The following is a 26,541-nucleotide window of genomic DNA, read 5'->3' as shown; positions in this document are numbered from 1 at the left end:
TTCTGTGGCACTTCTGACAACCATTGTATTTTTTCCTACTATGGGAGTCAATGGGGGGCAAAACATCTTCCAAACATCTTTCTCAGTGTTCATCAAAACAAAGAAATTTACACAGATTTGGAACAACTCGAAGGTGAGAAAAAGATGACAGAATTTTCATTTTTGGGTGAAGTATCCCTTTAACAACTATAAAGTATATCATTTGAATGCTCAAGGACTCCAGGTTTGACTAACAGGGACAAAAAAATCCCACATAAAAGGTCTGTTGACCAAAAAAATCATTTTACTTTCAGGTTTAAAAAGGGTCTAAAGTTTTAACTTGGTTTTGGCATTTCTTCTGTCTGGTTTATTGAGTCTTTTTAAAGCACCCTGTCATGTATTTTTCTCTTTTCTGTTAAAATCAACTATCTGCTCAGTGCTTAAAGGTTTGATCCAAACACCAGCTCATGAGTTTTACTCCTTTAGATGTGGTTTTATCTTCCAGGACTCATTACATTCCTCACGTTGTGCTTTTTCTCTTTTATCACTCTTTTCCAGTATTTTACGAATCTGTCTGTTCTTCTCATCTCAATCATTTGCTTTTGGTTCCCAAGTGTTCATGGCAGATGGCTTTGCTGTGGCTGATATAACCCTTAAAAGTTCATACCTTTCATTGTGTCCAAGGCTCTTACGATTTTATTTCCCATTCTGTTCTGACTCATCACTTCTAGTTAAGTCAAAGTGTATCAGGAATACAAATAATAACCAGATTAAAAAAATGCGAATGGTGCTTTTCCATGCAAAACTCACTGCCATGATCCTGAGATGTGGGTGGCTGTCAGTGGGCGACAATGTTGTTTGGTTAACAATGTTATTTAAAATATCTTCTTTTGTATCTGGTTTGGAATGACATGAGAGTTAAAAAGCAGCGTTGTTTCATTTTGCGTCAGTACATTTTTAATAAGCCTTTAATGAGTAACTTGATGAAGAGTGTCTCTCATTAGTTATATAAAGAAACATTAATTCTTCCTTTATCTTCCTAGGACAGATATCTTAATCATATTTTTGTGTGTTTCCATTCATTTCATCTATTCAGAGTGATTTTGTGCATACTCTCTTAGACTACAAGACCGACTCTTTCACTTGAATGGAGAGACTGTGTATGTTGGCACAGACAATAAACGTTACAAATATGTAAATGTTTGATACAGATCTGCAATTCTGAACTTGCTGAAAATATTTTTCAATAATTATAAACCAAAGGTCACACACATGCGCACAAATGATGTGTCATTATATAGAGGACTTCCATTGTTTTCATATAGGGATAGTGATATTTTCTTTCCCTTATCTCTGCCATTAAACCTAAAGTTCACAGATTGTTGTTGACATTAATAGAAATTAAGAAAAAATATAATTTGGCAGATTTATGAGCATTTCAAACAGTTTCAAAGCACTTAGAATGTTTTACTGTGGATATTTGTAAAGACGTTTAAAAAACAACAACCCTGACAAATATATTTATATGTATATTTAAAGCTGTACAAACACACATACAGTATAAATACTGTATGTACACACTGAAAAAGATCGAGAAACATGTTTATAACTTATATAATTTGCAGAATATACAGAAATCACACAAAATGAATAAAGCTTCCATTCTACATGAACTACAGGCCAATGCACTATATATGAGTGTACATATCCAGAAGTTTCCAGTTACAGTCATTCAAACAGAATGTTTGTTTGACATAGAGATTTAGTTCAATTTATTTGCACACTTGTTCTAGTAAGCACTTCAGTCTCCTATAAATCAAATGTGGTAACAAGGAAGATGAGAGGGGAAGATGAGAAGGGAGGCAGTCTTGAACAGAAGTGAAAAGGTCAAAAGTGAAGGTGTTGAAACCAAAAGTAAGATGGGTAACACTTTACAATAAGGTGCTATTTGTTAACAATTAGTTAATGCATTAGCTAACATGAACTAACAATGAACAATATTTCTACGGCATTTATTAATATCAATTCATGTTAATTTCAGCATTTACTAATACATTCTTAAAATCAAATGTTGTCACTGTTAACATAAGTTAATGCATCATGAACTAACATGAATAACTGTACTGACATGAACTAACATTGACAAGGATTAATAAATGCTGAAAAACTAAATTGTTCATTGTTAGCTAATGTTTGCTAATGCATTTACTAATGTTAACTAATAGCACATTATTGTAAAGTTTTACCGCAAGATGTTACAACTTCCAACTTATCCAATGAAATGTATCCATTACGTTAATTATATATTAATTGTTTCCTATAAGTAGTTTGTATAAAAAAGTAGTCTAGCAAAAAAATACTAAATGCTATATACTCAACTCAACTCAACTCAACTTTATTTATATAGCGCTTTTACAATTTTCATTGTTACAAAGCAGCTGTACATGAGACACATTGACTACAAGCAAAACAATCAAAGTTCCACATGTAAATCGATCAACCACAGTTGGTTTTGCTTTTGTGTGCTGTTTGGAAGTGGGTTTATCTGCAATAAAGCACAATTTTGTTATTATCATAACAAACACAAATATTGTAGTTTGATCCCAGCATGACAAAGCTTTCCTATTTTTACTTGCAAACGGAGAACAAGTAGCTTTATATGCAACATCTGGAAGACATTCGCACATGCAAAGGGAGAATGTTTGCCATGTGTTTCCTGCAATGCTGCCATATGTTTGACCATATGTTAACTAAGCAACATTGTTATGTTTGCATGATTAGTTTAAGTCTGTAGATGAAATCAATTTTTCACACGAAGGACGGTTACATAAGACTTAACATATTTAGAAATCACTTTGCTTTCTTGCACTACTCTCAGTATATTGGACACTGAACACGCAGTATTGTTGAATTGTGGCAGCTGGGTATGATCTATGCCCAATTAACTCTTTTTCAAAGTACAAATGAAGCGAAATGAGTTTTTAGGCAGTTCCACATGTACAGAGCCACAATATCCTGAAGCAATATGAAAGTCAACAAGCATCTGGAGACAAAGATAACCAGTCTCAGTTGATGAAGAGCTTATGCAATCATGTAATAACACACAGAGCCGTCAGTGAATGTGCTACGAGGATATTCGTGTTACAAAGGTAGATAGAACTTGTGTTGATGTTCTTCTTGTTTTTGTCATGTGACTTTCAGAGAGCCTGTCAGACAATGCGTCAGCATTTAGCAGTAGAGCCAAGCAGCTCCATAGAAGGATGTGGTGGAGAGACATGAAGGTGAGTCCACTTTTGAAGGGCCTTTGTTTAGTTGTTGAGGTATGATCTGAGGTCACTGTTTATTTACTAAATTTGCATGATGCTCAAAATTGATACCTGTAGCAGCAAATATGCAGTATTTGTTGATGTTTATCAAGGCCAACATCACTAAAACTATTGCTCATAGTAAGGCTTTGGGATTTAAACCATTTATCTGAAGTTTTAAATCAGTACTTATGAGAAACAATTATATTCTATTTGTTTTAAAAGTCACCAAGAAATTGGTCATTTTAAACTTTTTAGTACAAATGTTTTCCATTTACAGTTACATTTACACATTTGGCAACCGGTTATCTAAAGCGATGTACAGGTCATTTAGGCTTTAGATTTTAAAAGTACATGCATTGCCTAGGATTTGACCTTGACATCAAACCCATGACCTTGGTATTGAACCCATGACCTTGATATTGCAAGCAGAATTCTTTGGTCGAGTTTTTTGTGTAGGATATGTCATACATCTTCTTTGTCATTAGATGAAAATGATTGTGGCATTGGTTGTGGTCATCCTTCTGCTTATTATAATCAGTAAGTACACACGCACGCACGCACACATTTTAAGCTGTATTAGTGAAGACCTATCATAGACCCATTTGTTTGGTGCTATATACTATGATGATTGTACTTATCCCACCCTTAATCCTCATGCAAATTTAAAAGCTATTTAAATACTGAGGAACATGTCAGTTGTCTTCGTTTTTACTCTGTTGTGTGTACATTTTTAAAGATTTGGCGCTTGTACATTGAGACGCACATGAATAATAATACATCCTATTGTTGTTAAAGCTGAGATATCTTTGCATTTTGCTTATCATGTCTTTTTATCTTTTTCTGTTCAGTTCCTGTGATCTTGCGGTATCGCTAGTGTCTGGCAGGGAGGTTAGAGGCGCAATGTTCTCTTCCTCCCACCTCTTCTGCATCTTTCTGCTGTCATTCCTCCGAGCCAGAGGGGGGCGCTGCACAGAGTTGGGCTGCCCACTGTGTTTGCCTGTTTGGGCAGGGTCTGGAAACATAACAAACTGGGGCAGAGTTTCATTTGTGTGTGTGTGTGTGTGTGTGTGTGTGTGTGTGTGTGTGTGTGTGTGTGTGTGTGTGTGTGTGTGTGTGTGTGTGTGTGTGTGTGACACAAATTTTTTATCACGACAATGGCACAACACTGCTGCAGACCTGTCTCTTGTAGGCATACATACACAAAACTACTGTAATTAAAAGTAAACGAAGGTCATTTTTGTTGTATATGCATTCGGTAACATGAAGACAAACTTACAGCTCTGCATTCTTTTTTCGTTTTTATTGCAAAGTCGTTTTAGTTCATTAAAAGTGTACACAACCACACATACACGTTCCTTGGAATACGTTCTTCTCAGGAGGGTGGGGGCAATAAGAAAAAATGGGTAAGGCTGAACAGGAAATGACATGTGACGATGTCACTGTGTGTGTTTAAATTAGATGGACTACTATAACTACTCTGAAAGGCAAGTAATGGATTTCTGTAATGTTTGCTGCTATTGCCATTTTTAAGTTTAATAATCACAGTTAATTGTGTTGAGTCGTTATTATTTGTTATTTGCTTTTTCTTCATGCTTGTAAATGGTTTATGTACAGATTGTAATACTTTTGTTCACTGGTGTCATTTTAGCAGCGTGTTGATTGGTCAGTGATGTGATGGATGTGTGTGATGATGATTTGATTGAGACACACCTGTGAACTTGCTTCAGGACATTTAATTTGACTGACTATTCTATGTCATTTTTAATTTATTGGTAAATATCCATTCCCATGACATTGGCTTTGTGCTGGAGGACTGAATTACTTATACATTTGAAATAAAGTGATTTTAAATGGCATTTGATCTGATTTATTGTGAAAAACGTCAGAAGTGGTGCATTTAAATGTAATGCCAGTTTATACTGTGAAATAAAATGTTATCTTAAAGGGATGCTTCACCCAAAAACGAAAATTCCGTCATCATTTACTCACCTTCGAGTTACAAATCTGTATAAATTTCTTCGTTATGATGAACACAGAGAAATATATTCGGAAGAATGTTTTTAAATAAAAATAAATTACTTGATCTTTTTTTTGTTCTGTTGAACACAAAAGAAGGCATTTTGAAGAATATAGGACAGCAAACAGTTCTGTGGCACTTCTGACAACCATTGTATTTTTCCTACTATGGGAGTCAATGGGGGGCAAAACATCTTCCAAACATCTTTCTCAGTGTTCATCAAAACAAAGAAATTTACACAGATTTGGAACAACTCGAAGGTGAGAAAAAGATGACAGAATTTTCATTTTTGGGTGAAGTATCCCTTTAACAACTATAAAGTATATCATTTGAATGCTCAAGGACTCCAGGTTTGACTAACAGGGACAAAAAAATCCCACATAAAAGGTCTGTTGACCAAAAAAATCATTTTACTTTCAGGTTTAAAAAGGGTCTAAAGTTTTAACTTGGTTTTGGCATTTCTTCTGTCTGGTTTATTGAGTCTTTTTAAAGCACCCTGTCATGTATTTTTCTCTTTTCTGTTAAAAATCAACTATCTGCTCAGTGCTTAAAGGTTTGATCCAAACACCAGCTCATGAGTTTTACTCCTTTAGATGTGGTTTTATCTTCCAGGACTCATTACATTCCTCACGTTGTGCTTTTTCTCTTTTATCACTCTTTTCCAGTATTTTACGAATCTGTCTGTTCTTCTCATCTCAATCATTTGCTTTTGGTTCCCAAGTGTTCATGGCAGATGGCTTTGCTGTGGCTGATATAACCCTTAAAAGTTCATACCTTTCATTGTGTCCAAGGCTCTTACGATTTTATTTCCCATTCTGTTCTGACTCATCACTTCTAGTTAAGTCAAAGTGTATCAGGAATACAAATAATAACCAGATTAAAAAAATGCGAATGGTGCTTTTCCATGCAAAACTCACTGCCATGATCCTGAGATGTGGGTGGCTGTCAGTGGGCGACAATGTTGTTTGGTTAACAATGTTATTTAAAATATCTTCTTTTGTATCTGGTTTGGAATGACATGAGAGTTAAAAAGCAGCGTTGTTTCATTTTGCGTCAGTACATTTTTAATAAGCCTTTAATGAGTAACTTGATGAAGAGTGTCTCTCATTAGTTATATAAAGAAACATTAATTCTTCCTTTATCTTCCTAGGACAGATATCTTAATCATATTTTTGTGTGTTTCCATTCATTTCATCTATTCAGAGTGATTTTGTGCATACTCTCTTAGACTACAAGACCGACTCTTTCACTTGAATGGAGAGACTGTGTATGTTGGCACAGACAATAAACGTTACAAATATGTAAATGTTTGATACAGATCTGCAATTCTGAACTTGCTGAAAATATTTTTCAATAATTATAAACCAAAGGTCACACACATGCGCACAAATGATGTGTCATTATATAGAGGACTTCCATTGTTTTCATATAGGGATAGTGATATTTTCTTTCCCTTATCTCTGCCATTAAACCTAAAGTTCACAGATTGTTGTTGACATTAATAGAAATTAAGAAAAAATATAATTTGGCAGATTTATGAGCATTTCAAACAGTTTCAAAGCACTTAGAATGTTTTACTGTGGATATTTGTAAAGACGTTTAAAAAACAACAACCCTGACAAATATATTTATATGTATATTTAAAGCTGTACAAACACACATACAGTATAAATACTGTATGTACACACTGAAAAAGATCGAGAAACATGTTTATAACTTATATAATTTGCAGAATATACAGAAATCACACAAAATGAATAAAGCTTCCATTCTACATGAACTACAGGCCAATGCACTATATATGAGTGTACATATCCAGAAGTTTCCAGTTACAGTCATTCAAACAGAATGTTTGTTTGACATAGAGATTTAGTTCAATTTATTTGCACACTTGTTCTAGTAAGCACTTCAGTCTCCTATAAATCAAATGTGGTAACAAGGAAGATGAGAGGGGAAGATGAGAAGGGAGGCAGTCTTGAACAGAAGTGAAAAGGTCAAAAGTGAAGGTGTTGAAACCAAAAGTAAGATGGGTAACACTTTACAATAAGGTGCTATTTGTTAACAATTAGTTAATGCATTAGCTAACATGAACTAACAATGAACAATATTTCTACGGCATTTATTAATATCAATTCATGTTAATTTCAGCATTTACTAATACATTCTTAAAATCAAATGTTGTCACTGTTAACATAAGTTAATGCATCATGAACTAACATGAATAACTGTACTGACATGAACTAACATTGACAAGGATTAATAAATGCTGAAAAACTAAATTGTTCATTGTTAGCTAATGTTTGCTAATGCATTTACTAATGTTAACTAATAGCACATTATTGTAAAGTTTTACCGCAAGATGTTACAACTTCCAACTTATCCAATGAAATGTATCCATTACGTTAATTATATATTAATTGTTTCCTATAAGTAGTNTTGTATAAAAAAGTAGTCTAGCAAAAAAATACTAAACGCTATATACTAAATGAGAGGCTTCTTTTTTTAGTTTCTTGTTATTCCTGAAGTGGCGTTATTCGCAGGATTCTAGCTTGTTAGGTTAAAATTTCCATAAATATTGTGTACTTCAATTTTATTAAAAATATCGTAAATTATATGTAAAACTCCAGACCATAATATCTTTTTAATGTTTACATATTCTGTTTAGCCCTGTTAAGTAACTTTGATGATTTTCCTAAATAAATCTTCCAGGCATATTTCTGCCAGGTTGAAGACTGTAGTGAACTTTAGAACCACTGATACCTGAACATCTGTTATATTTGTCTTCATCTCTTATTCTTTTAGAAAATTGTTTGTTTTTATATACAGTATATATATATATATATACATCTATATATATAAAAATATATACTGTATATAATTTGCATTGACTCTTTTACTAACACATGTGCAATTATATAAAAATATATAAAATTATATATTAAAATTATATAGAACTCCATATTTTTTTTTTATATACAAAAATGTATAAAATAAATTTAAAAAAAAGTGGTATTCATGTTAATATTGAATGGCCAGGGTGTGCATGTGAAACGTCCATGATGGTTGTGTGTCCTGGGGCTAGATATATACTTTATTATATGCTTATAGTAAAGAGGCATAGAACAAATATACAATTAAAATACACATGCGTTGCTCATGCACTAACAAAAGCAAAACAAAAGTAGAAAAGTGGTCAAGAGAGTCACAGAAGTTTATAACAGCTGTCAGAAAGCAGGGCAGGGTGTGTACTTTAGTATTAGCCAAATATGCAAGTCTTTGTTGTTCATTCTGATTCCCAGGTTAATAAATGTATTGGAGCCTGGTGGCTAAGAGCCGGAGAGCCGAGGAAGAAATTCAGACCCATGCACACACACAAACAAAATGAATGGCCACCAGGAAGGTTTAGAAAGATGCCAGCACTCAAGCTCTGATCCATCTGGGCCATATTATAGATAAAAGAGTGCGCGAATGTCCTGAGCCAATGTTTACAGGGTGAAATAAATAAGTGGCAGATCTAGTGAAGGAAAGTGAAAGCTGACGAATGTTTGCGAATGTATGAAAAGTAGGGTGTTTTCATATAATAGGTTTATAAATGTACTGATATGAAACTATTACAGATACTACAATTTCTCCTGTTTGAGTGATGGTGTTTCCCCTTTACTGAAACTCCGCACGTAAACCAACACCGTGAAACCAATCCAAGTCTTCCCCCCTCTTAGCAGCCTGTGTCTTTGATACCCCACAGCGATCCCCTGGCTATGAATCTTCAGCAGCAAACCGATACACCACATACCCAAATTAGAAAGCAGAGAGAGGTGTTCATCCCCTAATGGTTACCTTCTAAAACACACACACACACACACACACACATTTACCTCGTTTTTTAAATATGGACCTGTTGAAGTATACATGATATATAAAATTAACTGTGTTAGCTTCACATAATATTTGGAATAAGATATTTTGAGAAATGTCTCTGTGGTTTTGTGCAAGTCAGTGTGGGCCAATGTTGTTTGGTTGCCAGCGTTCTTCAAAATATCTTCTTTTTTGTTCTGCTTAAGTAAGTAAGTCATACAGGTTTGGATTGACATGAAGGTGAATATATATGATACATTTTTTGGTAAAGTATTCTTATAACATAGCATACCAAAATAAACAAGCATGCAGCAATTAGCAAATAATAATACCACATATTCCACTATTTCTTTTTTCTTATTCTTATACTTATTTTACATATCTTATTTTTTTCTTGTGCTGTTTGTCCTTAAATGTAAAGCTGTATTGCAACAATGTAAAACTGCGAAAATCACTATAGAAATAAACTGAGAAATTTGAAGTGTCATCATGAGGTTGAATTTCCATTTTATTTTAGTTTACTCAAGTCTATTTCAGTTAATTTGATGTAATTTAAGTAAAAAAAAATGTAACCATACACTCTAAAAGTTTTTTTGGTGAAACGATTTACACTCAAAAAAGTACATTTTAAAGCTGTGAAATCAATGAAATGTACTGTTTAAACTGAGTAAATGTAAGTAAAGAAATTAAGTTAATCTAAGTCACTCAAATATTTATTTTAGAATTCAATTCACTGAAAATATTAAGTGTATATAAAAAATATAATTTGTTAATCAAATAAATACTTTTTTCTTTTGATTAAATAAACTTAAATATGTATTTTTTTAATAATAAAGAGAAATTAACATTTTTTATATTTCCCAGTGAAAAAAACACTTAAATGATTTTATTCAGTTAATATAGCTGTTTGTATTTGTGATATTTGCTAAGCCACTGGATTATTTTTTGTAAGCATATGACCCACTCTAAAAAAATTGGGTCCCAACAATGAGTTAAAACAAGCGTTTTGGGTTGAAACAACCCAGCATAGGTTAAATTCCCCAACATTTGAGTTGTCCCCTTTTGACCCAGCTTTAGAGCTTAGGGGACTTGAAAAAATAGAGGCAATCAGTTGCCTCAAATTTTTTGAGTTAGTAGAACTTATCCGGGTTTACAGTGCAGCATTTTTAGACTACATGCATCAATGTCACCTAAGGCTCATAAGATTATACTTAAAAACTTGGTCATAAACCTTGTGTTCACCTGTGGCCGTCCTGCATTCCAGCACACACAGCTAAACAAATCTCTCACAAACCATCCCACACATTCTTCAATACGCCCTTTAAATCCTGGAGGCAGAGCAACAATTCTGGAATGGTCTTTTTGTTTAGAGGCGAATCCCTGAAGCACACAGCATCCTGCCCCTCCCACAGTCCCCGTTTCAACCCCCCTCCCTCCCTCCCTCTCCTCCCTGACTGTATAAATACGTCCCAGTGTAACGTGCCCAGACTCAGAGAACCTGACTCCAGACCTGAAGACACATTTAAACTTATCAACCACCAATCAGAGTAAACAACCAAGAGGGAGAAAGAGTGAACGCAAGAGATTGAAAAGATTTAGATTAGAAAGGTCATCAAAGGAACGTCGAGAAGTTTTCGGCTCTGGTTACGCTTGTGAGGTGCACAGATAAAGCCATTAATAGAAGCAGGTAAAAAAAAACAGGAGAAAGAGTATTGCCAACTCCAATTTGTGGTGAAAGAACTAGGGAGATATAAACAGAAACAAGTTTTCGGGTCTCACCATGTGGTTTTTGGCAACCTTGTGCGTTTCATGCCTGCTGATGGGCACCCAGGCTCAGAGCAGAGCTAGTTTTCGTCGATCGAATGATCGTAATGGCCGTTGTCAGTACAGCTTCACGGTGGACAGCCCCACAGAGGCCAGCTGTCCATCACCCGGTTCAAGCCCCGAGATGGATTCCCTGAAGTCTCGTCTGGGGCTGCTGGAAGCGCTGGTCACCCGTCTGGCCGGAGGAGAAGCCGTGTCCGAGTTCTCACAAAGCTCTGGATCTCAGTCAGGCATCCAGGATGCCTATAACCAAGCCATGGAAGAGAAAGCCCAGCTCCAGAGAGAGAAGCAAAGACTGGACAGACAGGTTCAGGATCTTCAGAGGAGGATGGAGGAGCTCCGTCAGGAAGCAGAGAGGCTGAGAAACAAACCCTGCACGCCACAACCTCCACCCAGAGGGCTGATAAATGACAACGGCTTCAGACCGGGATCAGGTGAGCACGCACCACCATACTGTGTGTTTTATTTCTTAAAGAAATGTTCAGAGGCGGTTTTATACATGTAATGTGTAAGTCTATAATGAAAGAACATCAACAGTATAATGTTTTTTTAGCTCCCACCCAAAGGAAAGCATGTGAACTGTTGCTATGGTTACCAAGATCATTTTGTAAGCATCTTTTTAGTGCCACACTAAAATATACTCAAAATTTCATGCTTTTTAAAACAATTAAAATACAAATGAAATATAAATGTATTTTTATGCATTTTGTTTGATTTCATTTGGGGGGGTCAGACCGAATTTCCCATCAGATTGCGTTGATATATGAATATATGATTTATACATATGAAATATATTGCGTATTAAAATACTTTGGATTGAAAGTCATGCTGGGTGACCCGGAAAAAATTTGTGCTGACTGACACAAAAAAAAGGGGAAAATTCGTGTCCTTGACACAAATTAATAGATTACAGTTTGTGATAATGTCACGAAATCCTTTGAGACTGTGTCGCATAGCAACAACACCCCAAAAAAAAAAAAAAAACATTGGATTATCAACCCACGGTTGGGACAAATATTGAAATTTTGTAGGTTGATTTAAACCAATGACTGGCTTGGTCAACCCAACCATGCATTTTAACATTTTATGTTAGCTAATTTTTACAGATTCAATTCAAGTTCATTTATAAGGCTATTTACAATTTTACATTTAACATTGTTGCAAAGCAGCTTAACAGAAAACACATTGTGAAACAAACCAGACAAGCACCTAAGTGGTCAGTTCTTGTGGTGCGACTTGTAAACAGGTGTGATGTCTGGGAAAACAGAGCGTGTGAACACATTGGAACAGTGGAACGTACTGTTTCTGTGTATTTTTCCACAATTACACCTGCCTGGCAGTATGAATCACACATACATTGGTGTATATATGACTAATGGGCGAGCAGATATGACTGATCTTCTTGCCAGTGAAGCATCATCAGAGATGAATCCGAGGCATCATAAGCACATCCTGCAGTCTGTCATAGTTCATAAGAGTGGGGCAACATGAGAAAGGGAGACATGAGGGTGTTGGGGGGGGGGAGCACAGAAGCGGTTAAACATAAGTAGTGTGCTAACACTCAGCAGTAAAATCTCTCTGACAACTCCCAGCAGATTATTGAATGATACTGCATGAGGAGGGGTGGAGGTCAGGGGTAATGAGCCCTGCTGGGGTTATTAGTGCACGTTTAGATTTAGTGCTGGTAGGTTATAAACATGTCTTGGTTAATAAAATACCCCTCTAGTTATTGTGAAAGACTGAGAATGTACAAAAATTAAATAAGGTAACAGTTGTGGTCCAAATACAGTAGCTCTAGTGAAATACAGTAACAGTTATGCTACACCTTGTTTAAAAATATTCAATATGAAAATTTGTGACATCATTGTTGTCCCATTTTTTAAAGCAAAAAGCATAACAACTATATTTAAAATAAAGCAAGACCTCTCTGATACGTTTTAAATCGTAAAAATGTGATTTGATTGATCTTCTGGCATGTGTTCCTCTTCTTACACCTGTGCCCAGGACCATGGTTCCTTACATCTTCATACATCATGTACAAAAAAAGGAAAAATAATTCGGAGGCCTTCTTTGCGACATCTTGAAGGACCTTTGAGATTAAAAAGAAAAACAAACCATTTGTCTTGCACATCCTCACTCCTCTTGGATTAAGGTGTACATTTTTTGCGTTCTAATTCACAGTTCCTTATAACCCGAAACAGTCTGAATAAACTGTACGTTTTTATTTTAAACAATGAACAAAAATCAGTTATGATTGATTTCAGAGCTAGTCAGTTTGACGTTATTTGGCCCACGTGAAGATAAGTAAAGTAACCTGCACTTTTATGTTTCAAACAGAGATGGCGATAGAGAGACAAAAGTTACAGACTGCAGCTTTAACTAAAGGTATGAGAGCTTATATACTTAAGTCCAGGTGTACCTCTATTAATGCAGAAAAGAAGAAACGACAGCTGCTCAACTAATACTAGAGACTAGAGCCATAAAAATGTCCTGTTCAGTTCAAGCGTATGGATGTTGTCAGTATCACCTAATTAAGTTTGAATGGGACACAGAACTTGTTCCCAATGTGCTCCCTCTGTTTTGGAAAAGTTTACGCAGATGTTTGCGAATGAAAAGGAATTCTCATTTACAATTGTAATGAGAGTTGGCATCTGTTTAAAAACCTTGTGTTGCAAGACCCAAAACCGTTCAAAGAGTCAAACAATCGTGAGTCTCAAGACGCAGAAAGGCCCTTGTGAATAAATTAGCGTGTAACACGGCACCAGCTGGTCCAGAGTTCTTGAAGTTCTGCCTGAGCTTTCTGATATCCTTTGGGTACAGGGAGTAAACCTTGGAACCTTAAAATGAAATAAATATGAACTTATGTTGCCTCAAGATCCATGTCCATGAACGTGTGGATCACGTACAGTTAACAACAGATCCTCCCACTGCAAGTCTGAGCAAGAAACCATTCTAATGTCAAAGCAACCAATCAAAGTCAGTTTCCAGATGTTCGTGTCTCAATATGTCATCTTGGCCGTTATGAAAGCTTGTAAACATGTTAGCACCTGATCATCTATTTGGACAGATTGCCCTATACACATAAGGGTTATTCAAGTATTATACTTTTTTAAAAGTACAAATAAGAAAGTAGACTGTTCTCAGAAAAAATACTTAAAACTGCACTTGACTTACATTGAGAGTACAAAAAAGTCTGAAGTATACTTAGATATCAACAGAGTACAAAAAAGTCTGAAGTATACTTAGATATCAATTTATAAACTAAAAAGTGGACCAATTTAGTCACAAGTAATCCTAAAATAGTACAATAGTCCATGCAGTTAGAAGTACATTCCTTGTTATTAGTATTTAATATACTAATGCCAATACTGTACTCATACTAAAATACTATACTAATACTTAATATACTTACTAATAACACTTTTTAAATTAAGTTATTTTATTATACTATTCTCAAAATACTTGAACTTACTTAAATATACTTAAATGAAGTATAGGCTACTTATTTATTGTAAAAAGAACAGTTGTTTACACCACGATCTGAAGTTCACTACAACATTTATATTACAACATTTTTATTGATAATTCATAATTGGGCGACATTTCATCTACACAGCATTATTGTTCTAAAGGTGAAACTAAAACGGCCAGTAGGTGGCGGCATTTTCTTACTGAGTCACTGAATCATTCAGGCGATTAGTTTGAAACGGCTGATTAATTCAAGAACAAAGTAGAACAAATTACTTGATCATTTTTTTTGTTCTGTTGAACACAAAATAAGACAGTTCTGGGGCACTTTTGACAACCATTATATTTTTTACTACTATGGCAGTAAATGGGGGCATTCTTCCAAATATCCTTCTCTATGTTCATCAGAACAAAGAAATGTATACATTTTTGGAAAAACTGGAAGGTGAGTAAATTATGATAGAATTTTCATTTTTGGGTTAAGTATCCCTTTAATGTGCTTATGCAATATTATTTACGGTATGATACCGTTTAAAAAAAAGGAAGCTTCACCGGTACACTGTGCAACCCTATTAATGATACCTAATAAAAGAGCTTTATTAATTATTTCAGAACAGACATCCTGTCTTCCGTTGTTCTGACAAACAAGTACTTCCACAAACCTAAGCCACTGGATAAGTCTAAAGTTGACATGACTGAACACTCAAACAAACCGCTAATATAAGTATTTTACCGTAAAATAATAGAGATTGTTAAGCAGGGTGTGAGAACGTGTGCCCTGCTGGAGTGCACGTCTGTGTTTGAGATGTGTTATGGGAGGTCCAGAGTCTGGCAGGCTCCGTGACAGCTGGGAATCTACTCAGAGCAGTTTATTTCCTTCTGTTGGATTCATGACTGTCAGTAGAGCTGCCAATCCCCCAAAACTATGCCCCTATCAGGCAATTTACAAGGTGAATACCAAGAGAGACTTCCGCCATGAACCATTCAGCTCAATTAACCCTCTGCATTTTTAGTTAGTTTTGACAGGACATTTCAAAGTTTTGATTTTTGTCTTTTTACTTTATTGGAATGGTAAAAAACTTGGTGACTTGTGGCACTGGCGATGTAAACACAAAAAAGGCTAGATGGTCTTGTAGTCCTCGGTCAAAAATGACAACCATAGGAAATAAATGGAAAACAGGAAAAAGTATTATGTTTGATTAATGTTTAGCTTTATCAGAATGTACGAAACTTTTGTGGCATTTGCTAACACAAAAATCAATCAAATGGCTAAAGGTTCATATTAAATTTAATGGAAAAAATGGATTGTAATTGTAAAATAAATATTAAACTATAAAATTCACATAAAATTACCTTGGTTTCACACACACAAAAAAAGTTAGATTTGAGGTGTTTGGTCATGTATGATAAGTACGACCCCTAAAGCACAAGAGGAATTGTATTTTATCATGGCAGTTTTCCTTCAGGTCTATTGTCACATAATAAAGGATATTGGTGTTCTCATATCATATCAAAGGTCTGATCAAGTTTCTTTGTTTTTCAGGACCTGCACCCTCTCACCTGATATCCATACCTGAGAAAACAGAAGATCGCAGTTTAGGTACAAGTAAGTGGTACCACACGTATACTGTACACACATAAGGATATCCAAAAAATCATCAATTAATTCAGAAAACTTAAAAAGAGAAGTTGTCTTCCATTTTTGTTGCAATACGACATTTTATTCTAGTTAGAGAATATCTTGTGCTAATTGATTTCTTAAATTATGAGCATCTTGAAATTCCAGGATATCAAGAGTTGACAGCCGTGGTGACTGAAATTTCTGCCCCAAATCTGGATGGTCCAGCAGACATCACAGGTGAGCGTCACGTCTTTATAAAGAGCCACAATGGAGTAGATGGAGTTCCCCAATGTACGTCATACTGGACTGTCAAAACACATTTGATATTTTTAAAATTCATGTTCCTCATCTCAGGTGCCTGAAAAACCAACATCGTGCACATAACGTTCATTCCTGCTGACAGCACAACACAAATACTGTTATTTTTACCAATGCATCTAAAATAATCCAGTTTAAAAAAGGAGTTGTATGTTTAGCAAGGCGCCAAAACGGTAATGCCGATGACTTGATCCGAACACGTAGCTAAACAAAGACTGTTGGGTTTCGGGTTTTCCCTGCCAAGTCTTTAAAATTCTGCCAAGTATCATAGCCCTGCACCTATCCCTTACAGGGTATTTTAGGAAAGGGTAAGTTTGTCTAGATCTCGATCATGTACACTAGAGGCAAGGGAAGGACAAGGTGTCCTCTCTTCCTCACTAGCCACATTTAGCAGATTTCAGATTGGGAGGTCCCGTTTCAAGTGTTAAAGGAATAGGTCACCCAAAAATAAAAATTCTGGCATTTATTCACCCTCATGTCGTTCAAAACTTGTATGGCTCTTTCTTCAGAGGAACACAAAAGAAGATATTTTGAGAAATGCCTCAGTGGTTTTGTGTCCATACAATGGAAGTCAATAGGGGCGAAAGTTGTTTGATCATCAACATTCTTGAAAATATCTTCTTTTGTGTTCTACAGAAGAAAGTCAGTCTTACAGGTATGGAATGACATGGGGGTGAATAAAGGTTTTCTAAAATGCATTGGTTAAAGCTGGTTTCCATAGAATGTTGTTTCCTCAGGTTGTGGTGACCTGGTGTGGGTAGGAGAGCCTGAGATACATCGTAAGGCTGATAGTATCGCCGGTAAGTACGGTGTCTGGATGCAGGACCCTGAAGCCAAAGACCCTTACGGTTCAGAGATGGTGTGGCGCATCGACGCAGTGGGCTCCGACGTGCGTCAACTCATCGGGTACGAAAATATGGACCAGCTGACACGAGGCTTCCCCACCAAGGTCCTCCTCCTTCCAGAGGGTATGGAGAGCACCGGCGCCACCATGTACGACGGGTCCTTGTACTACCAACGCAGGCTCAGCCGCACACTCATAAGATACGATCTACTCTCTGAGAACATCGCCGCACGCCGCGACCTTCCCCATGCTGGCTTCCACGGTCAGTTCCCATACTCCTGGGGAGGCTATACGGACATTGACCTGGCTGTAGACGAAAATGGTTTGTGGGCCATCTACAGCACCAACAAGGCCAAGGGCGCCATCGTGATCTCCCAGCTGGACCCTCATAGCCTGGAAGTGAAGGGGACATGGGAGACTAAGATCCGGAAAACAACGGTGGCTAATACTTTTATGATCTGTGGCAAGCTGTACACAATCGCTAGTTACACCTCACCCAACACCACCGTGAATTACATGTACGACACGGCAACCAGTCAGGGGAAAGCCATCTCAGTGCCCTTCAAAAACCGTTATCGCTACAACAGCATGGTAGACTACAACCCGGTGCACAGAAAGCTGTACGCTTGGGATAACTATTACATTGTGTCTTATAAAGTGAGGCTAGGCAAGCAGGAGTAATGTAAAGAGATGTTTATATTACGAAGCTTATAAGAGTTTTGTTTTACCAACCAGCTGTTGTTGGATTCATTGATATTCATAGACAAGGATAGACAATTTGAGAGCTGAAAAGAAACCAAAAAGGAATAACATTCACAAATCATTAATAGTGCAGATGACAATAATAATAATATCATAATTAGTATATGTGACCGTGGACCACAAAACGAGTCATGTGTCAATTTTTTTTAAATTGAGATTAATACATCATGACATAACATAATAAATAAGCTTCCCATTGATTTATGGTTTGTTAGGATAGGACAATATTTGGCCGAGACAACTATTTGAAAATCTGGAATCTAAATATTGAGACAATAGCATTAAAAGTTGTCCATCAGAGGCGCTGTAGCAGGCCGTTGCTAAGAAGAAACAGGTTTGTTTTAACGCTCTCTATTGTTGCACCGCTGTTAGAGTAGATGAATCCGAAATCCTAAGATACATACATAGATACCAAACTTGAGTGGGTAATTCCTAAAGAGCGGTCAGAAGTGAGCAAAGTTCGTAGGCGTGTTTACAGCCATTTTTGTTTGCGATTTTGATGCATCCACTCACAAAAATGATCGTTAATACCCTAATGATTTTTGGCATAAAAGAAAAATGGATAATTTTGACCCATACAATGTATTGTTGGCTATTGCTACAATTATACCTGTGCTACTTTTGAATGGTTTTGTGGTCCAGGGTCACATATAAGAACTAATATTTTCGACTTAAAATTTTTGATCAAATTAAGCACAAAATACCTGTCATTTTTCTTGATAACGTAAAAACAAAGCTAGCCACAATACCATTGAGCACTTGCATTTACACAAATAAATTAATTTATATTTTTGTATCTTTGTCTGCGATGCTTGTAGTGGTAAATATGCTAAAAGTTTTTTTCCTTTGACCAACAAATTCATTAATTAATGAAATGAGGTTGCATTTTTTTCCTCTGTGGATCTTATTGTGTATAGAGAAACTATTTTTCTACCTTTGTAAGTAATGTCTTGTCTTTTGTGTTTACAGCACTGATTTTAAGTTCAAGGAAGAGGGAAAATATACAGTAATGACAGTTAAAGGAATAGTTCACCCAAAAGTGAAAATTCTGTCATTATTTACTCACGCTCTTGTCATTTTAAACCTGTATGACTTCCTTTCCTGCACAAACACAAAAGATATTTTGAATAATGTTGGTAACCGAACAGCGCCGGCACACATTCAGTTCTTGCATGGACACAAAACCAATGCAAGTGAATGGGTGCCAGTTAACAATGTTCTTCAAAATATCATCTTTTGTGTTATGCAGAAGACAGACACTCATATAGATTTGAAATGACAAGAGCATGAATAAACGATGGCAGATTTTTCATTTTGGGTGAACTGTCACTTTAAGGACTGCCTTTTAACTGATAGAATGTATAAAGAGGTAGACAACTCAAATATAACCTTTACATTACTAATTTGTGTACTTGATTCACGCATTTCAACTTTGTACACAAATGTCCCTTCTGTCTCTTTGAATTTGCCTTTAATGACATACTCATGTGCTGCTGAGATCTGGGATCTTGTAGCTACAAGTGTATTAACTTATATGCAAATACATCAGATCATAAGAATAAAGTAAAGAATAAACCATTGTGGTGTATTATTGACTTTCTTGATTTATGAAATGTCATCTCTTAAATAGTTTATAGTAGAAGCGGCGGCTTCAATACTGCAGATGTAAATTTAACAGAAGTTTGAATACATGAACAACAAAAGTATAATTTTCATCTACTTTCATAAAGTCACTGCATAAAGAATATGAAACAGCAAATAAACAGCAAATAACCACGCCTTATTTTTTAACAGCATATTATTTTATTAGTTTCTGTAACCAAACCAGGAGAATGTAAATAAGACCTTACATATTTTAATACAGCGATTTCACCCCTGTACAAGTAAAACAAAATACGAAAAGAAAAAAAATCAACTCCCTCTCCTCCCCTTCTGCTTGTAGTTCGTTCATACTAAACAAACACGAAATGAGGGAGCCTTACTGACACCCCTGTTCACTTGTGGGCCCCTTCTATCTATATAATAGCAACCCAAGAGGAGTGGTTTGGAGAAAAGCCTACAGAGGCCCGTGGTCACCAAAACAGAGTAGTCCTTTTTGCTCAGACATTTGTCAACCTCAATACCTGTAAATCACTCCTGTCCCAAACCCCCCAATAAGTCTGGCTGCCTCGCACTGAACGTACGTCGTCGTTCTAAACTCTTTAGTACTGAACCTAAATTGCTTGACCACTCGCCCCAACCCAAAGCCCGCCCCTTCTCTGCAGTGATTGGTCAGGAGAGTCAGAGCTGGTCAGCAGCATGGTTGGGAGCTTTGTGGAGACTGGAAGGTGAAAGACCGGAGTTAGTTTGAAAAGTGGGCGTGTCTACATCCAAAGTCACAGAAAAGGGGAGGGGCTTACACTTAGGACACATCAAACATAGGCCTGGTCTGGAGGAACAGTTTACGAAAAGAAAATATCCCATCATAATTCTACCAATCGACCAATGTCGACCAAGCGGAGCCGTCTTCAAAATCATATATATTCATCTAAAAGGATTGGGGTCTCTCGATGCCTAACGTTTGGCTAAAGGATCTTGTGCACATGCACAAACGCACACAACCTTCAATTCTTGCAGGCATAGACTACTGAGAAGGCAGGGAGGAAGGCTCACAGTGGAGACTGCCATCGACGAATTAATCGGATACGTCAGTAATAGAGTCCTAATCCGGTGAAATGATGTCATATGTATTGTTAAGGCCAATACATGCGGTTGAGGTGAAACTATAAACAAAATCACATACATCAATGCAGATGTGCACAAACGATAATGATATGCGTGAGTGTGCTTGAACATTTCATCACATCGCATCAAAGTGTGTGTTGCTTGAGGAATCAAGGAACAACAAAAACGTCTTTAAATCAAAGGAGGAAACATCAGCCTTCCTAAAATGTGTTTCTACATGGAAACAGGTGAAGAGGAAAAGTAAATAATATTGCTATAAAAATGGCGTTCTCAGCAGCAAGTGTGATTCATGATGTCTACCTTCATTGTTCACTGGAGATTCACACAATGGAGGGGCGCTTCACCTTAATGCCAACCCCAGTGGAGAAGAGTATGGATGGACTGATAAAATAATGAGGAAGTAAATGTGAGAGAAATGCACAGCACCCCGCAACTAACCTCTCTCTCTCTCTTTCTCTTTCTAAACTTTACTGTCGCCTTCAGGTGCTGTAGAACATCGCCCTCGTGCATCAGGCCTCTCAGTGCATCCCTCCATCTATGTGTCCTTTCTCTAGCAGTTAGCACTATTTGCTCTCTTCTGGTTTGATGGCCTGTGGTTTGATTGGACCCGTCCGGATGGGTTTGGTTGTTGCTATAGGTGCAGGTTTGTCAGATTCTGTGCGGTCGGATGGCGCCCCCTGGTGGTTCGAGGAGACACTGTCGGTGGGTTTGCCTGCCACTTCCATGCGAGTGGGCTTGCTGACTGGAGCCTTCAGCTGTTGCTGCTCAGAGAAGAACTTGTGGGTGGACTGCAAAACCTCAGCTCTCTGTTTAGCCTAAGAGAGAACGATGCACATTGAGACGACAACGACATGACATTAGGCATGAATTCAAAGCCTTTTTGCCTTTAACAAATGCCCCAGGTCTTATTATAAACAATTCATCAGTAGGGATGTAACAATATTATTGTGTTATCGCAATAGCAAAATTGTGTCAATATTATGGTGGTCACATGACTGTTTGAAACGATAGGTCTTTCGGGCCTAACAGAGAAGTTAGAAAAAATAATAGATGTTACCTTTGGCAAGGCCCATCTGGTGCAAATATTTTCTTTATAAAAGGGACTTTTAGGTCATTTGACCCATCTCATACTATAACTCATACCTCTAAGCAACAGTTATGATTAGATGATAAAGAAAAGAGGATGCTTATGGCACGTTTCCAAGTGATCATTTGTCATCTTAAATATAGTAATAAATACCGCACAGAGAATTTTATACCGAGGTATTATCATCAGCGCACAAAAAAAATGCTTTAAGAATTTTATTAAACCTGAATAGAAAGTTTACAACACAACTACAACAACTGCTGATGTAACCAAGGCCACCCTGGTGTGGAAACGATCAACCTCAGATATTGGTCTCGTTTAGGATATATTTACCGTGTAAAATTTAATTACCTTTAACATACAATTATTTCCAAAAAACATGAGCCAAAACTCACCTTAAGGTCTTGTTCCGCTTTTAGGGCGGCCTGTGTGCCACGGGGTGCTAAAGGGGGACCAGAAGGTCCACGTGGAGGGTGTTGGGGTCTAGGGTGGGGCATCAGCCCTCCACTCAGGTTAGGGGACATAGGTGGACCCATGACTGAACGCTGTACCCCTCCGGGAAAAGAGTTTGCATGAGCTGAACGCACCAGTGGAGACACCAGGTTGGCCTGAGACAACATCTGTATGCATGACAGAGATGAGAAGAACCATTAATGCACAAGTAAAACACTAAGGCCCAGTTTCACAGACAAGGCTTAGCTTAAGCCAGGACTATGCCATAGTGGAATTAGGATATTTAAGTCGCTTTTATAAAAATTATTACTGGTGTGCATCTTGAGACAAAGCAATGGCAATGGTATATTTTAAGGTATGTCAGTGCACGTTATTTTCAGTTAAGACAACTCAAACTTTTTTTTAGTCTGGGTCTAGCCTTAAGCCTTGTCTGTGAAACCGGGCATAAGTTGCTAAACTCAGTCTTTATATCCTTTAGCAGATCTACACATAATCAATTACATCCCTTCATATTAATTGCATATTAACATGCATTAAATTGTATCCGAATGCACGTGCTGACCTGTGGGTTGAACTGTCCTGGGAAGTGCTGGGCAATGCGCATTCCTGCAGATCCCGACTGGAACTGTTTGGGATACAGCATGCTGTTCATCTTGCTGGATTGACTAATGGGGCTCGTTGAACTTGCCCTGAGAACACAAACAAGCCGTTAGAAACCACAATATCTGCCAGCGGGGTGAGCTTAAGTTTGAAGTCCTCGTACCTATAAGGACTAGAGGTGGGAGTAGTGCTTCTTGCGCTGATGGGTGGAGTTCCAGGTTTCACATCCATTCCACCACTGAAGAGTTTCAGATCCATCTCGCACATCTACAACAGACAAAAACAACTTAATGTGTGCAAGAAGCAAAAATGACTCTTTGTACCGGTCCAGACCATTTTAAAGGGTGAAAAAAGGTCACCATGAACACAATAAAAATACGAGGATAGCATATAAACATTTCTCTGCACAAACCTTATTGGAAGGCTGCATCATGCTGTGTGTATTCTGGCCAATGAGGCCACGGTAGGGCGGATTGCTGGGGTGCTGGCGGTTGAGGCTGGGGGGCGGGGCTTGGGGAGGGGTTGGAGCCAGGGACTGAGGCAAAGTCAAGAGAGGCTGACCACCACCAGAGCCGTAGTTGGACAAAGACAACTGTGAACCTGGTACAGGAACGGTCACCTGCTGCAGGGCAGAGCTGGCACTCTGTGTTGAGCTGTAATAGCTGTTCTGCTGCTGGACCGCTGCCGGTCCAGAGTACAGGTTTGAGTGCTGACTCATTCCCTGACGCTGATAAACATCACAGATCACACGGTCATGAACAAGTCGAACGTGAGTTACAATAAGGGAAAGATGAGTTGAATACTGACCTGCAGCAGGTGAGTGTCTATCAGCTGTGAACCTCCGATGCCAGAGGGCTGGTTCAGGTGAGGTTCAAATAGGATGGGGATGTGTTGAGTGTTTGAGGTCTGCTGGTAAGCCAGGTTGGACTGAGGCTTGCCTAGTTCTGGGGGCTGAACACCGGGGTAGCTGTGCAGTGGTGTCCCGGACAGCATCATGGGGGATGTCTGGGAGAGGCTGTTTTGCATGAATGCCTGCTGGGACCTGTGAATGGATGATTTATTTATTTTGGTACGTGACCTCAATAGGCTCATCTATGAGGTCGACATTTGTTCAGAATAGGTTACCTGTAGTTCTGTAAGGATGAACTGAAGAGGTCTTGAGGTTGAGACACAGGAGGTCCAGTGTTCAGACCCAGTTGGGCCTGGTGCTGGTGCTGCCCTTGCAGGGGAGCGTAGATGGGAATGGGGATCTGTTGCACTGCTGCGGGCTACAGGAGACAACCAGTCAATAATCCTGTTAATGAACTTGCATAATCCTGTCTGATAGAGACACTTTAGGTTGATTTAATGGGCTGATTCAAACCAATAGGACAGGGAGGGTTATACCTGTGAGAGTCCAGGCTGATATCCTTGTTGCTGGGCTATAGACGTAGGAGCTAACCGAGGGTGAGGGGTACTGAACAAGTGACTGGTGTCCATGTAGAAAGCTGGGATTTGGGCTGCAGAACCTACATAGAAACAATATATTCATTTAGATAAAACAACAAAAACATGAGAAATTTGGTAGGAAAAACAGCTCGTCGATACATTACAAAGTATATACAGAGAGCTTGTGTGAGGATGTATGAACTGTAAAGAATTTACCTGCTGCAGACTGGGATACGAACACCTGTGGGGTCTGCTGCTGTTGAGGCAAGAGAGATGGAGCACAGCCCAGCTGTGAGAAGCTAGTGCTGGACATCCCTGAACTCTGCAGCTGCTGGGGCTTCACCTTACAAATGTTGGGTGGGTCAGATGCTGACGTGCTCTTTGTGCTGAGAGAAGACGTGGTGTAGGTTGCAGACCCTTGTAGACCAAAAAGCCCAATTTATATCTTCGAACAAGATTATTAACAATTCTCCTGGGACTACCTGTGAGTCTCTCTGATTTAGTTGCTACATTTATCCCTACTGTCAGCATACAGATAGACACACCAGTGCTCCAAATAGGGCTGGGCAAAAAATAATCGACAAATCTATTAATAGTTTTTTTTTTTAAATGCAGTCGATTTGATATTGATTCTCTAAAGCTACTAATCGATTTGGTTATTGCTACTACTTTCCACTAGATGTCACTTTTCTTTTTACAACGGGTGGATGTTACAACAGGGAGCATTTTGTCCATGTATTGCTTAATTAACATGGCGGATGCGGGCATGTTGTCGAATTTAACATCACCTTCACATAAAAGGCAGCGGTTCACATGATTTCAGCCTCTCTACATTCTTAAGTACATTCTTACCAGAGAGGGAGGTGCTGGGGGTGACAGAAGCCACGGGTATCTGAGGAACAGAAGCACTGGAGAAGGAGCTGAAGGAGGCACTGCCTGCTCCTCCTCCACTGGTGATGGGGGAAGCAGAGGAAGTGACAGGAGAGCTCTTCTCTCCGAGATTGGGAGAGTTTTCCCACGCCTTACGCGCTGACTCCATCTGCAAGAGGAGTATGGGTTATAACATGCTTAAGACTGAAAAAAAGCCAATTCATGTTGATATTAAAAGTTCCCGTGAACTGGAAGTTGCAATACCGCCGTATTTTGACATTTCCGATTGAAATGGAATTTCTAATGAGAAAAATAATGGGCGTGGCTTTCGTCTTTCTCTGCGATTTGATGTATAAAAAGAGCTGTTGCATTTTGAAATGGAACTGGCAGCTGAAGGAGAGGAGTTAACATATGCACTGCCCAAGCTGTCTAACATATGTCATTTAAGATAGATAGTCATTACAGGAAGGAAGTGAATTTTCAGATTTTAGCTAAAGATTATGAGGTCAAAACATTTTTAAAAAGGGAGTGGCCCACATTGATAAACTATTTACAATAAACACTGCAATATTTCCTGAAAAAAATAGGCATTGTCATTTTTTATTTCAATGGGACTTTAACAGTTGATGCTTGCTTTTAAATAGAGTTTGATACACTTTGACATATTTAGATATCCGTTCACGTTTTTATGCAACCTAAAGTAGTCCATCATTCAAAAATTGTTATGGTATTTACTAGGGGTGACCCCGAATCGTCGACGATTCGATGCTTCGATCGGAGGAGCCTGATTAGACTACCAATCTCACAGTTGAATCTTCGCAGAGGTGTTATGCAATGGGGATCATGTCATTTTGGTTATATGGGCAGTGGCGTAGCAGACGGGCATGCACTGCGCTATTTATGATGTAAAGAAATGGGACATTTTTAGGGTTGGGTACCAAAACCCCGGTCGCATATGTGCGCGAGGTCTGCCTATGACTCAGCGCCGGATTGCGTCTATCCGCGTCTTCTGTGTTGTGAGACCGGTATAGCGGTATAGAGAAGCAGCATGTTCCGCACGAATCGCAGATGACTCGCAAATGAATGTGTACATATGTGTACAATGTTTCCAAACATTTGTCACTTACTGAATGTCTGGGCATATAAATATGAATTAACACCTTCTCTTTAAATGCACATAGTCTGTTACTACTTAGACTGAACTTTGCGCTGCATGATAAACGAACAAAAAATTTTTGTAAAATAACCAAAATCACCACATATAGCAAGCAGACTTTTGGAACTGAAATCAAGCGTGTGTGTCAGGGGGACGGAGAAAGAGTGCACAGGAAAAAGGGTGAAAGGGAATTTTTGAATGTTTAAATGGTAAGGTATGCTTTATTG

At 37.9% G+C, this 26,541-nt stretch overlaps 2 protein-coding genes and 1 long non-coding RNA gene across 6 annotated transcripts in view; 2 read left to right on the top strand and 1 right to left on the bottom strand.

Moving 5' to 3' along the window:
- Positions 1 to 2,556: 2,556 nt before the first annotated feature.
- Positions 2,557 to 5,254, top strand: LOC130565848 (uncharacterized). The gene is made up of 3 exons (XR_008964413.1): positions 2,557 to 3,260; positions 3,773 to 3,824; positions 4,136 to 5,254. It is a non-coding gene; the product is annotated as an uncharacterized LOC130565848 (long non-coding RNA).
- Positions 5,255 to 10,636: 5,382 nt separating this feature from the next.
- On the top strand, positions 10,637 to 19,575 carry myoc (myocilin). Of its 4 annotated transcripts, none has more exons than XM_057353884.1 (5): positions 10,637 to 11,417; positions 13,321 to 13,368; positions 15,995 to 16,051; positions 16,238 to 16,309; positions 17,128 to 19,575. In XM_057353884.1, the coding sequence occupies exons 1-5, from the start codon at positions 10,940 to 10,942 to the stop codon at positions 17,913 to 17,915; spliced, it is 1,443 nt and encodes a 480-aa protein (XP_057209867.1). In that variant the 5' UTR covers positions 10,637 to 10,939; the 3' UTR covers positions 17,916 to 19,575. The 4 variants fall into 4 exon arrangements, with proteins under 4 accessions (XP_057209867.1, XP_057209866.1, XP_057209869.1 ...); XM_057353883.1 differs by having other exon boundaries at positions 15,995 to 16,057; XM_057353886.1 differs by lacking the exon at positions 13,321 to 13,368.
- A 201-nt stretch (positions 19,576 to 19,776) lies between these two features.
- Positions 19,777 to 26,541, bottom strand: part of prrc2c (proline-rich coiled-coil 2C) — a 36,417-nt gene continuing 29,652 nt past the window's right edge. Inside the window, exons 24-33 of the mRNA XM_057353882.1 lie at positions 25,141 to 25,327; positions 24,505 to 24,705; positions 24,247 to 24,368; positions 23,986 to 24,128; positions 23,668 to 23,902; positions 23,273 to 23,587; positions 23,024 to 23,127; positions 22,823 to 22,949; positions 22,203 to 22,427; positions 19,777 to 21,535 (exon numbers count right to left, since the gene is read on the bottom strand). Of these exons, the coding sequence (XP_057209865.1) occupies positions 21,284 to 21,535; positions 22,203 to 22,427; positions 22,823 to 22,949; positions 23,024 to 23,127; positions 23,273 to 23,587; positions 23,668 to 23,902; positions 23,986 to 24,128; positions 24,247 to 24,368; positions 24,505 to 24,705; positions 25,141 to 25,327 (1,911 nt within the window). The 3' untranslated portion in view covers positions 19,777 to 21,283. The remainder of the gene's footprint in view (positions 21,536 to 22,202; positions 22,428 to 22,822; positions 22,950 to 23,023; positions 23,128 to 23,272; positions 23,588 to 23,667; positions 23,903 to 23,985; positions 24,129 to 24,246; positions 24,369 to 24,504; positions 24,706 to 25,140; positions 25,328 to 26,541) is intronic.

Source organism: Triplophysa rosa, linkage group LG15 (genome assembly GCF_024868665.1).
Source record: "Triplophysa rosa linkage group LG15, Trosa_1v2, whole genome shotgun sequence".
Classification (NCBI taxonomy): domain Eukaryota; kingdom Metazoa; phylum Chordata; class Actinopteri; order Cypriniformes; family Nemacheilidae; genus Triplophysa; species Triplophysa rosa.
Note: the sequence above shows the minus strand (reverse complement) of the source record. Positions and strands in the feature narration are given on the sequence as shown.

Excerpts from the sequence above, each read along its gene's own strand:
- myoc (XM_057353883.1), top strand. The coding sequence starts at position 10,940 with ATGTGGTTTTTGGCAACCTTGTGCGTTTCATGCCTGCTGATGGGCACC. Across the intron at positions 11,418-13,320 it reads CGGCTTCAGACCGGGATCAG|AGATGGCGATAGAGAGACAA; the intron begins GTGAGCACGCAC and ends TGTTTCAAACAG. Across the intron at positions 13,369-15,994 it reads GACTGCAGCTTTAACTAAAG|GACCTGCACCCTCTCACCTG; the intron begins GTATGAGAGCTT and ends TTTGTTTTTCAG.